Source organism: Labrus bergylta, chromosome 6 (genome assembly GCF_963930695.1).
Source record: "Labrus bergylta chromosome 6, fLabBer1.1, whole genome shotgun sequence".
NCBI classification, from domain to species: Eukaryota; Metazoa; Chordata; class Actinopteri; order Labriformes; family Labridae; genus Labrus; species Labrus bergylta.
The window spans coordinates 13,606,540-13,620,457 of NC_089200.1; the positions used below are offsets into that span (position 1 = coordinate 13,606,540).

Consider the following 13,918-nt stretch of genomic DNA (forward strand, 5'->3'; position numbering starts at 1 on the left):
TATAAAGTGCGATTGGGAAAGTATTAAATACTTAAGTCTTTTTCTCGACTTTCCTCTGCCTGAACTTCATCTTGTGACCCATTTCTCACCTCTGGGCTCTCATGTCACCTGGTCATATATAAAACAACATGTCAGTCTTTCTATTAGGCCTTTAGTCCTTTTAAAGGAAATCAAAGACCCATTAACAGTTTCCTGACACCATACGACAACTAGTAGTAATCCTTTACTGAACTTTGACCCAGGCAGCACTCACTCTCTCTTGTCTGCCGTTTTGTGTGCTTCTTGCTCAACACCCGGCACACACAATCATGGCTTCACAGTCTTACAAACACTTAGGAGATCAATGCTCTCAGGGTGATAATCTCCTCCCTAATAGAGGCTGAAAGCCTTCACTTAAGACAAGCAAAGAGTGACAGGGGACAAGAAGAAGAGAGAGAGGGGGGGCACGCGAGAAATGATGAAAAATAAAAGAATGAAGTAAGAAAAAAAAATAGGGGTGTCCAACCCTGAGAACGAACAAGCTCACAGATCAGGACAAGTGTCTTCCCTAAGCTGGAATGACATCTATATCCCTGTGTATATCGACAACCGCCTTAACTAAGCGCTCTTCTGGCAGGGAGGAGGTGACTAATGGTCCACCAAACTGAAAGAGAGAGATGGAGAGAGAGGGAACTGTAGATGGAGGAAGAAATACTGAGAAACTGAGAAAACTCAAGAAGCAAACAGAATGATAGAGAAAAAAAAAAAACTGCAAAAGAAATGCATACTATTACAGCAGCAGGAGTAGTCTGCACTTGGCAAGTACTGCATTGGTTTTTAAACTATGGAAATGAAACATCTGTGTCATTATGAGTACACACAATTTATTCAACCTGAAACTGACAGAACAGTCAAAAGCACAAGAGATGAAAGAAAGCGAATAAAATGGTCGAGTTAACTGGTTCAGTTCATCCGTCAGTGCAGAGCTACTTTCATGCCTCATTTCAATCCTTGTTAATTAAAAGCAGGTGTTTGAACATACACACTCATACAAACATGAACACACACCTGCTTTCTCATTTCAGCACATTATGCGCTTTCCCTCAGGTAAATGTAAGTAGAACAACACACACGTTCGCACATCTGTGTTCAGCTGTGTATCATATTCATCAGATCAATCCTAACTCTCCTGACTTTACATTGCTCAACCCCCTCCTCTTTCCTCATTTCCCACCCCTTACCGCTGATCCCCTCATCCCACTCCAAGGCGTCTGTGTCAGACTTCTTTTGCGGGAGGCCCGGGCACCGCCGTAGAACAGGCACTGCCGGGGGCGATACACATCCCTCAGGTGAGCCTTTCATTATGGATGATGTTTCTGCCAAATTATTTAGACCCTGAGCCCGAGCATCACCCCCCATCACATAAAAAAAAACACTGAACAAACAAACGCGCACATGTACACAGACATACACACCCCTAAAACCACCTTTTCAGTCCTCCCTATTCCTCCCTTTTCCTTCGCAGAACATTAATCCTGCCTGATCACCTCTGCGTGTGTGCTCGCTTTTGCCTAGCTGTTCATTAGTCCCTGTTTCTTTGTTTAGAGGGGGTAAACAAGTAAAAGTGGGACCCTCATGGATTTCAGATTGACAGAGAGAGAGGGAGCAAAGGAGGAGGTAGATACTCATCATACTGTTGCTTACAGTGCCATAGAGGTACCTGGCTTCAATTTCTTAGGATGTTATAGTTGAGTCGGTCAAGTATATGTGTGTGTGTGTGTGTGTGTGTTTATTCCTTAGAGGCCATTTGTTGCTAACTTGTTAGGAAAGAGACAGAGATGACAGTCTCCTGGCAATGTCTGACCTTGGCTTAGAGAGCAGCAATGGGATCTGACCACACACACACACATACACAAACCCATATCAATGTACCTCTTCTTTTCGTCCCTTATCCTCCTACCAACTCTCTTGCCTTACCAAATCCCATGCTGCCCTCTCTCTTCCCAATACCTGCCTTCCACTTTCTTTACGCCTATCTCCTCCTTTTTATCCCTTCCTTCCTCTCCTCCACCCTCCTCAGATGATGTCTATCCCCCTCAAACGTCCTCTTTTCCTTTTCCAACCTGATAAAGCTCACTCGGAGATGGAGAGAGAAAAATCCCCTTTGAACAGTTGAACAAACTCCTGCTCCTGGTAATGCCAATGAATGTCTGTTTAAGCTAATGTCTAAGAAGCAAAGCTTGACTTTATCAAAAGTGTCAAGGAATAAAAAAATGTAGGCCTATTTGAGCATTTGTTTACAGTCATTTAGCATAAAAGGAAACTTTAATTTCATTGTTGAGTGCAAAAACGTTTCCGATGTTGGTGTTGGAATAGAGACATTACTCCCCTCTTTCCTTCCTCCCTCCCTCCCTCCCTCCCTCCCTCACTTTCTCTTTTGTCTCTTTCTTCCATCACTCCCACCTCCTGTCCTGTTCCTTCCTTTCCTCCTTTCCTCTCCCTCCTTCCTCAATAGATCTTTTACCACTGCCAGGCACCTCTTTTGCCCTCCCCCTCTTCCCTCCATTTCCTTCCTCTGTAATCCTTCCTGCTTTGCTCAGTCACATGACTTGACTTAAAGCCTCAATCTAAACCACTTCCTTCAGTGTAGATACTACATTTGGGGCAGGACCTCATTGTTGTTCAATTGTTTCTTTCTACTATAGGAAAAGTTCCATTCAGTCTGTAGAGAACTGAGAAGAACCACAAGCCTGTATTTAGTCTTGTACTGTAGCACCCCTTCACATCGTGCCACTTCAGGGCATTTGGAGACTCACCAAGGCTGAACAGGACCAGGAACTTGAGACAGACGAATTCTCGTTGGTCCAGCTGCAGGGAGCGTAGCTTGACAACCAGCTCTTGGGCGTGGCTCAACAGGTTGTTTAGGGTTGCTCCCGCCTGTGAAGCAATGACTGCGTAGTCCACCTGGAAAAAGCAGGGACATGTTAGGAGATTTTCAGCACCAAAGTGACTGTAATTCAAGCACAATCAGCTGCTATGAAGGCAGAAACACCCAATTTCTTACCATGTGAAGCTTTTGGCGGTTTATCTCTTCTAATTGAAGTGTTGCTTTAACCAACAAACATATATCTCAAAACCACTATTTGAAAAAAAAGATAGACACCTATATAGCACTATTCTAGGCTTCATGTAATATTTTTCTATTCTGGTACCTTCTTCACTGCCCTCAACACAGAGTCTAAAGCTTTGGTCTTGTCAGTCAGAGTGTGAGACACTGGCAGATGTGTTTTAAAAAACCAGCTGCAGGTTTTTGCAGTTTAACTGTTTTTTTTTTTATGACAACATGCTGTGGGTGTAGAAAGAGAACATGGGAGTTCACCTCTGACTGACTGGACCTGCCAGATTGAACTCCTCTCTCTATTCTCTTTCATACAGCAAAACAAAATCGTGCTGACAAACGGAAAAACAAGGTAGATTGATAGATGATAGATAGCTTTCCTATAAAACCATCTTTCTTGGGTCCAATCGCACAAACACCCACAAATACACACATACTCCTTTTTTTCAGGTGCACTTCATATCTGCAGCCGCAGCACATTTGTCTGGGAGGCAAGTCCTTACCTGCCACTCAAAGTAAGCAGGACCATATTAAATTTTTATATTTATTGACAATTCATTACCATAATTGACTGTGGTGGGGTTTCCAGGGGAAGGTAGGTGTTGGTGTGTGCAGTTCCTAAAGCTCAGAGAGAACGAGGGTCCCTGTGAGCCCCCATTTGCAATTATAAACAGCCCTTGGTTTGAAATGTTGTTGTCGTGTAAATGGAGTAACTGAAGCTGGATTTTCATCTGTCTGAAGAAGGAAAGGGTCAACGATACAACACACCATGTTTTTCCTTCTCTTTTAAGGTCTCCTTCCCTCCTTGTCTTCATTCCCTGCACTACTGTACTCTCTCCCAGTTTATCCTCAACTCCTTTGTCCCTCTCTCTTTCCTTCTTCACAACCTTTGGAGACGGGAAAGAGTTATGACTGGGTGAGCAGCAGATACTGCCCCCCTTCCAAGGTGTCAATCAATTTACATAAAATCAACTGTGCATGAAATAACTTCATTGAAGGATTGGACCGTTGATGGTGATGCCTAGGGTTATTGCCTTCCAGCCTTAAGTAAAAGAGAGAAGAAAAAGACGCTATAATGTCACTATAGCAGACTTAGCACTAACCCTGGTGACCTGCGTATCAGTCAATCAATCAATACTACTTTATTATCCCTCCTGTAGAGACATAGGGAGTAAATATATGAATAAACCTTCAAATCTTAACCCATCATGGAAACGATGAACACTCTTCGCAGCACATAAAAGATGACTATATAAGGTGAGATCAGTTTGATGCGTAGAGAGCTTTGATGTGTGTGGAGGATGGTGAGGGGAAAATGCACCTTGTTTGGAAGCAAAGAAATCTGCGACCGGCCGAGGTTGTTTTTGCATTTCTACATCATTTGAATTTCATGTTCACCAGAAGCGCTGTGCTATCAAAATATCAGGATTTTGTTAGCGAAGACAAGCTGCCAAGCTGCGAGGCCTTGCTTAATCCTTCAAGTGTTCCGTCCAATCGTTGTCGTTTCATGTTTGCACGCATTTGTTTAAGTAACATGGCGTGTTTGATCCTTTGACAGGATGAAGAAAAAAAGCCTCTTTCTTTTATCAAAAAAAAAAGAATAATTCACGGCCATTTCTCACAGCTTTTTGTGACATAGCGACAGAGAGATGAGAAGAAAGAGACAAATCATAAAATTAGCAAGTGGGGACGGGCGAAAGCGAAGTTAGAACATACTGAAGGGCTACATCTGTAAATGTGATGGTAAAACATCATAGATTTATGTTCAAAAGGCAGTACGAGAGCAGAGTGTGACTGATGGGAGCAGAGAAGAAGCTTGATTCAGAGCAAAAGGGGAGAAACGTCTGTCCTGATTTGAACAAATCTTCTGTCCTAAAGTCAGATTTTCTAAAGAGAAAAGACGATATTTGTTAAGAGAGTGAATCGATTTAAGTTCCTCATAACAAAAGTTTTTAATTAAAAATAATTATTTTAGGGCAAAATAAAATGAAAAAAGAAAAAAATCAAGTTGACTTACGAGTCTAATGTCCTTGTCATTAAAGTTCTCTAAAACAGGTTTTTTTTTTGACATGGACATCATGTCAAACGCACAATCTCATGAAGCATAGTTCAAGCGATTTAGCACACATGCTAATTCTCATCACTTGACAGGAGGCTTTCGAGAGAAAACTAAAACTAGTTATAGAGACTATAATACTAAGATTATACTTCTTTAGTATAAGCATCATAAATTGTTTTTCTTCTTGCTTTATAAGGAAACAATTTAACCACTAATATGTCGTTAAAGCAACAGTTGAGCTCAATGTTGTAACATTTAGAGACCCAACTTTTCTCACAATAGCAGAAAATAGACAAAGACACCCAATGTGACAACTGTTTTACCATATTAGTGGTTAGCATCCGCCTGATGTGCCCTGACTCATAAAACCTCCACACTTACAATATTTCTTAAACCAAAAAGACAAGAAACACAAAGCAACATATTTTAAGAAGCAAATTACGGGGCAATAATTCCAATGCACAGTGTAGTATGTTAGCTGTAACAGTCATTATGTGACTGGCTGTGTGAGTGTGTGTAGCATATGCTTCAGGTGATGCTGCTGCTGTGTTTTAAATATCCCTGGTGTTATCACTGTGCTGTCACCCCTGGCCAGGCAGAGAATAATAGGAAATAATGAACTGTTTCAGAGGCTCTCTCTCACACACACACCCACACACACACACATACTCCAGCACACATTTCCCCATTGCCCCCCCTAACACCAGCTGTTCATTAACCAAAGTATGCAAACGAAACCGCCGTCCTGTGCCTCCCCTGATTATCAGCTCCTCCTCCTCCTCCTTCCAGCTCATGTTCTGTCAAACTGCCTCATCATCTCCTTTCCCCCTTCTTCTCCTTCTTTTTTCTCCCCCTTGTTTCTTCTCTTTTTTTTTGCCTTTTTCTCCTCTGTTCCTCCCTTCCTTTCTTCATCTGTGTGCCATGTTTCTTTCCATTCACAACCTTCAATTCCTCTTCTCATTTTCTTCTCTTCACTCTCGTTTTTTTACCCTACTTGACATTTGACTTTTACTCTAATAATTTCATTCAATCCACCTTCTTTCCTTTCCCCGCTCTCTCTCGTTCTCCATCCAAACTCCATGTATACCCTCTGCACACTTTCTCCCACCTGTGAGTTCTCCTTCTTTTTCTCTTTACATGTAAACTTCATCTTTAGGTGGGTAAAAAAAAAAAATCCCAGTCAAAATATCAAACTTAACCACATTTGTCATCTGTCCGCCCACTCGTTTTGCGAAAGCTGTGCTCTATGCATCCACTGGAGGAGCATGCACATAGAAAATGCAAAATTGATTATCCTGGTGACATTAGTTTATATCCATAAGCATAATCTATTTTTAATGAAGCAGTGACTCCTGTGTGGCTGATTGATCAACATGACTACAAGGCAAATGATGAGGAGATTCCTGCAGGCTCCCTTGAAGAAAGAGAGATGCATGGCTGAGAGAAGGAAAAAGTAAAGGGTGATAGCTGTAAGTGAATCCATCTCACCTGCTGGCCAGTGACCAATAGTATGGAGCTCTCCTTGGCGTGCACCACCTGCCGGAAGACGTGGTCGAGAATGAGGAGTTCACTCCAGCAGTTCTGCAGCAGCTTCATCTGATCGTCCACCTGGTAAATAAGAAACATGTCACGTCAACTTTGTGGCCTTTCTTCCCTTCAAAAGCTATAACAGCTAAATGTGCTGTAGTATCTGAATGTCACATTCAAAGTTAAACATGATGTCACTGATGTGCACCATCCTTTTCTTCCTTGTTTTTTTCAAGAGGTGTCAGGCATACATTTTTGCTAATTAATTAATATTAAACACCGGCTAAATGCTTCTTGTTGCAATTACACAATTATATTTTAATACTGATGATGAAGACAGATATCCAATCTTTTGGGCCTTGTAACGTATTATATTTGTATACAATAAGATATTCAAATTCTTGGAAATATGAAAGTCTTTTATCCGGCACAGACTCATATTATAAGTCCCACTCTGTTAGGGGAATAAATCGGTCTTGAAAGCTTGTTGATATCACAGGCAGCTGTTTGTAGGGTAAGCTCACTCACAGGTCAATCAGATTTTTTATCCTTAGACAAAGCTGAGAAGTCCCCTGTGCACACTGTGAAGCTTTCTCATGTGAACCTCTGCACACCCAGTTAAACACTTTGCTACGTGCCGAATGTAACAAAGTTGCCAGGTTTATCTGTTTGTCCATTGCCAGTAGTTTCTGAGTGATTCCACAGATGATAATGATTAAGTATAGCCTTTTTTTCTCTCTCTCTCTCTCTCTTCCCCTGAATGCCAGCCGTTGGCTCCCAGGGACCCACCAGGTGAGCTTGGGAAGCCAACGCAGGTCAATCGTTGGTTCTCTGCACCAAAACAACCCCCTCCATTGTAACTGTTAGTCTCTTCCCAGGACTGGCTGTGTTAATCATTAGTCCACATAGCCAGACTCAGACAAAAAAGGGCCACATTGAGAGGTGAGGAATGAGGAAAACGTATGAGAGGTCCATTCTTTCTCCTCCCTGTCCCCTCTTTTCTATAAACAAACATTGTGCTCTTTGTGGTATCACTGGGAATAATGTGTCTCTCTGGGCACACTGCGGTCTTCTGCTGACATGAATTACTTTGTTGCCCTGTGAGAAGTGTCTGTGATGTTAATCGCCAGTGTCACTTGTCGGGTGAAGAATGTCGATCGATGTTAAAACTCTGCCACACAGGCAGGTGCAGCGTGAGGTTAGTTTGAGAGGAACGGCTTTTTGTGCTGTCTGGTTACATAGAGGGATCCATCTGTTGAAATCTGCACTGGCCTTTAATCTGATGTCAACAACTGTACCTCTGCCAACAAGAACTTTTATCAGCTTGTATGACATGGCAAATCTGCAGTCTGCTGCTTGTTGACTGAGGTTGTTATGACTGGTGATTAGCGGAGGGTTTCTAACACTGTCTGTTTACCTGTGAGACAGACAAAACAAGAACTGCCCCATGGTATTAACCGAGACCAGCCAGAGTCACACACTGCAAGAGGGCATGAACACTAACATAAACCGGACATAAACGGTTGGCATCATTTATGAGTAATTTGTGGCTTATACTTTTTTTGTTTGTCCTCTGAAACTATAAAAACCCATTAACAATAAAAACAGTGGTAACCCTCCTGATGATGCAGACACAATTTGAGCATGTAATATTTAATTAGGAACTATTTTATGATTTGTAGTTCATAATGTTTATGAATAAACATATGGAACAGAAATGGGTCGAGTGTTGCTTGTAAAAAAAAGTATGATCACTGTACATCACAGACGAGCTCATGCATTGTATCTAGCAATGGATATTGAATGTATATTTTTGGCAGTGCTGTCAGTCTTTATGTAGATTGTTAAAAAGTACATTTGGATTCTTCACAGTGTGAAGATGTTAAAAATGTATTGTGTTTTTGAGCTGTTGTCAGTCATGTCAAACAGATTCTAAAAGTTGTACTCCCTTCACTTCTATTATGACACTATCATGGCCACACTAAATTAAAGTGTTCACAAGATATGATGATAAATAGGGGGGAAAAGCAGCAGAACATCCCCATAGCATCAAATGTTGCAATGCCTTTTGTATCCCATTTCTCTTTTATTAGTCGAATGTCACAACACAACATAGTTACTGTGACCTTTTCTAACGTTTTTGACAGCATCATGCACTCTTTTTTTGTCTCCCTTCTCCTCCTTCCTATACATCTGTTTTTTGGGGGGGTTTTTTTGTGGTCCCGCACTGAAGGCGTCTCACGCAAAAAATTCAAATGCCTTCATTAAAACCATCAGAGAGAAAGCTCCCTACATTGATCCCCGATCCTCTTTTCTGTGTTTCACCATCTAGCCTGGAAGCACGTGTCTCTCTGTGCATGAGTGTGTGTGGGGACCGATGGACGGATACATATAAGACCCAGGCTCTTCAAAGGACACCCCCCCACCACCACCACCACCACCACCCCCACCCTACCACCCTGCATGTCAGTGTTGCTGGCAAGTGTCGGGGTCCTCATCAAAGGGCTGTCCTCACTCTGCCTGCCTGGAAGCTCTTCTCTGACAAGAGGCCCGGGTCATCAAAGCGGGAGGGGGGGGGGGGGGCGGCTCACAGAGGGGGTGATGGCGGGCTATAGCTGCAGAGACAAGGGGAACGGGATCCCCGCCTGGAAGAGGGGGACTGGTGACAGACAGACAGGCGTGAGGGCGGGCCAGGGGTTGGGGTTCAGTTCGCTGACCTTTTTAAGTGCCTGCGACACGAGCTGTTTCCCTGACAAGCTCTTCCTTTGCTCAGTCGAATGAGCAACTCTCATGGCACCTGATCTTACAAGATCTGTTGCATGTACACTCAGATAATACGAACTATCTGACATGGAGTCAACAACATTTTTCACATGCAAAAAATACTTGCGTGAAAATGTAGCCACTCCAGTCAGTAAATCATTGGTTGATTTCCAAATCTGATTTATTCAAAGTGTGACAGTACAAGGTTCAAATGAGCAGTCTATTGAACTCACCAGGAGCCACATCACACAGAGTTTATTTAATCTTTCTTTCTTATCTTGCAAACACGGACATGGAAAATGAAGAAACCCAGTTTCTAATTTACAGTTTCCAGCAATGATGAGTCAGAAGGATACAATCTTGTTGTGTCGTTAATCCTTCAGACTTTCTCACTTCCTTATTTTGCTTTGTGATACACAATACACGTGCTATCTCTGTAAGCTATCTATTTGGCCTGGTGTATGGAAAGTCAGTCAGACATCACACTGAGGCTTCAATCTTAATTCATTTTGTTGCCTCAGATTATATATATATATATATATATTTACATGTGCAAGTGAGTGACATTGTACATATACGTGGCACGTTATATGCATAGTATGCCACATTTTGAGTAAAGTTTATCACACCTTCACGTTGTCAAAGTTATGTACAGCACTATTTTTGCCAGAGTAGTGCATTATAGCACCTGTACTGCCTTGAGGAGGGAAGACAGAAAATCTATGACAAAGTCAAACTTCTCAGTTCTCCAGTTTTCTTTTTTTTTCTCTGTTCTAAATAGAAAACTTTAGTAATACACGTGTACTTCTTAGTGAACTTCTTTGAAGGTGAAGTGTAAATGTGTCCACATTTTTAAGACCATATTGGATTTCTGCTCAGATTTTTTTTCTCCCAAAGGTTCACAAAGAAGATATTTGAAGTTGAGGTTTACTTCTTTCTAAAACGTTTTCTTCTAGTCATTTTATCACTACAGTCGTTTTGGTAACCTTCTGGTGAACAATGATATTCTCCAACTGGAGGCCATAGTTTGCTTCTGAAAAATACTTAAATATGAAAAAAAACGAGTTAGCTGGTTGTGACCTTAGGTGAAAATGACACAATCCTTTTTTGGTTGAAGAAAATGAAGTGAAAATGTACTAATTAAGTAACACAGTGAAAAGTCACAGGATAATTTCCAGTGAAATATGTGAAGGAGTTTTCCATTTATTTCATCTGCATACATCTGGACAATCCCTAAGTCTCTACCTGTCCTTGAATTCAGCAAAACTAATCATAAATATTAGCTTCTGAGTTTAATGCTGATACAAAAAAGGCACCCCTGAGAAACTCACTTCAAACAGACCTGAAAATCCACATTTAAGGCTACTTTTCAAGGTGTGATCTTTTTAATATTTGAATATCATCACCAGTGTTTGGTGAAAAGAAAAGGAGTGAAACACCATGCAGGAACTTCTACTTGCAGCAGCCAGCAATAAAAAATACATATCCTCCAAGAAACCAATTTAACACCTTTATGATCGTTCAGGCGAATGGGATCAATGCCAGGATCAATCGCTTAGCCCATAGCTTTTGTTCAAAACCACCGCCTAAGATTAATGGGATTTTCCAGAGAGAGAGGGAGAGGTAGAAAAGGAAAGTGAGCGTGGGTTAGAGGAGGAATGAAAGTGCCAGACGGGGAATGAGAGAATGAGAAAAGACTTGGGGGAAATTGAGAAAATAAAACATAGTGATTAAGAGCAGATATTCATTCCTCCATTTCTGGGCAAATGTAAATTTGGAAAATCGAGCATTCAGACGCTCCCTGACAAAAGTAATGTTTATTCATAGCCCCCTGCTAAGAGTAGAGCAATTATCATGGTGTGTTGAGTCAAAACAGGCCAATGTAGTCCAATCCTTCCCCCCTTTCTCGTGGCCGGGTTTTTGGTCGAGTGCCACGAGCATTGTTAAGCTTCGTGCGCTACGGCAGGCTTTAACGAGAGTACACAGCTGGATCTGATTTTAATAAGTAGTTCCATTTTTGATGTGGCCTAATGAACAGATTAATGGAATCTCCTTCTGTGGAGCCTTAATGAATGGAGAGAATCACGCTATTTTTTTTTTTTCTAACGCGGGGGGAGAACACACACAAATACACACTCACTCAGACGCAGACTGTGAGTTTATCAGCCTCAAACGACTCGTACATAAACAATAGCTGTGCTTCCATCTTTCCGTCTTTCTGTGCTGGACAAGAATCAATGCTGTCTCTGAGTACTACAGGTGAGGTTTGAAGCCGACATCAATGCTTTTGTGTCTCTAGCAGCCGTTCTTTGGTGCGGTCCTGTCTTGGCATCTGTTCGCCTTGAGCCAAACAGGCCCAGTATTCACCTGGGAACAGGCATTAATTCACCTACAACAGCGCCTGTTGTTCTCAGAGTGTCGCAAACGCTTAATTATGCCGTGCTGCTCCAGTTTAGTTTGGTGATTTAATTAAAAAGACTCTCAGTGTGCGGTTTCATCACCAACAATAGGATTCGGTTCAACTAATTGGTCATCAATGTATCCAAAATCAATGAGTGGTTGGAGTGGTCATGCGTAGGCATGTGGAACCCTGCTGAACGGACATCAAATCTAACCACCAAACTGTTTATTTCCTTTCCTAGTTTCTTAATAAAAGACCAACGAGGGGCAAAACAAGTCGCGACTGACTTTATCTGTTTTAAATGAAGCAGCGAATGCTTCTCGGATCCCCACTGCAAATCCTTTTTGGCAGCCATAACTTTCAAAAGCCACAAATAGAGTTACATGCATTGGAAAAAAAACAACAGAGTGAGTGACAAAATCCCTGGGATGTCCCAGCTATGTGACCTGATGGGTGGGGGAGAGGAGGACTTTGGGTGTCCATGTTCCAAACTATGTCATGCCTCCTCCCAAACACAGAGTTGGGTGAGAGTAAAAAGTTTTATCCCACACCTCACTTCCCCCTAACCAGCTCTTGTTTATTGTGGCAAAGAGTTCATTCGGGCCCCGATCCGACCGACGTCAAGTTGATAAGAAGACTGGGAAAATGAGCAGGTGGCAGGTGGAGCTGCTAGCTGAGAGGGAGGGGGGCTGAAGAGAGGAATGATAATACTAGAGATAGCTAAGCTGACTGAGTGAGACTGAGTTTTCCAGCCAGAAGACAAGAGTGTGAGACAAGATTAAAGAAAGCCGAATGTGTCTCTGAAATGTTGTTTAAATGCAATTTCACCTGACATGGGAACTCAACTGATAAAATGTATGCATTCTGTAGGATCTTAATCATCCAGATTGACCTTTAACTAATATCAACACCAACAAAAAAACGTAGAATTTAAACAATAGACATGCAGAGAAAGCTTTGTACTTCTCGCAGTGTTTTGCACTGTGAATGTATGCTATGTGTCCATACATGTGACAGTACATGGTGTATATATCATTGTGTGCATGCTGATCAACATTTCATGTCACTGGCACCTGTTTGTTGGTTGCATGTATCTCTAATCCGTCGTATCAGGTAGTGCAGAATGCCTGTGGGTTTAAGCCTGACTGAGCGCACAGAAACCTTAGACTCTTATTATGTCCCTTACCAGCGATAGAGATGCCACATGCGTGAGTTCACAAAATATCACCATTGTCACAAGGAGGACTTGTGTCTATAGACTATGTTCATTTTCTCAAACTAACATGGAACAAAATCCAGCCAGGATACCTTTAAATGTTGGATTTAAAAGTAAAGTTTGTAGAATTTTGTTTGGCTTCAACGTAACAAAAGAGATAGAAAGTATACAGTCCGTCTCTTGGTCAGGGAGGCTGGATTCCCTTAAATCAAGTGCACTTTTGTGGCTCCATGGTTAAAGGCTTTGTTTTATAATTGTCTTTTAAGGAATTAGCCTTTTTGGTATTACTTAGAATAAATGGATCTTCAGAAAGAAAGCAGTTTGCTTAGATGATTCTTGTGGTTGCAACCAATACTCCATAAAGCATTTTTTTATTTTATTTTTTTTCTCGACAAATGTCTTTCTTACAATACAAGCCTGGGACAAAGAAAGAACTTTATTTCTACTGTCTACTTGCAGTTGAAATTTCAAACAGTTTCTGTCGCCCAGTTTTGTCCACAGCCTCTTAGTTGAGCTGTTTTGATTGAGTCTGCGCCTGACAATGCATTTAAAGTCGCTTTTTGTTTGACTGAGAGCAGACGGCACTTTGTAAAAGTAAATGAAAGCTGGGTGGTGTGTGTGTGTGTGTGTGTGTGTGTGTGTGTGTGTGTGTGTGTGTGTGTGTGTGTCAAAAATAATTATTGCGTGTGTCCATGTGTGCCAACGTCTGATCGATACTGCCGCAGCCCTGAGATTGATCGGTTCCCACGGTGACTACATTAACCGACTCTAGAGATCAACCTTTGACCCTGTGAACACTCCGCTTTTGATTGGCCATGCTCCTCTCCCTCTCCTCATCTCTTTACATCTTGTCGT

The 13,918-nt window shown here is 41.8% G+C and overlaps 1 protein-coding gene across 1 annotated transcript in view; it reads right to left on the reverse strand.

Moving 5' to 3' along the window:
* Nucleotides 1-13,918, reverse strand: part of nr5a2 (nuclear receptor subfamily 5, group A, member 2) — a 64,891-nt gene that overhangs the window by 19,039 nt on the left and 31,934 nt on the right. The window contains exons 5-6 of the mRNA XM_020641566.3: nucleotides 6,645-6,764; nucleotides 2,796-2,943 (exon numbers count right to left, since the gene is read on the reverse strand). Coding sequence (XP_020497222.2) covers nucleotides 2,796-2,943; nucleotides 6,645-6,764 — 268 coding nt within the window. The remainder of the gene's footprint in view (nucleotides 1-2,795; nucleotides 2,944-6,644; nucleotides 6,765-13,918) is intronic.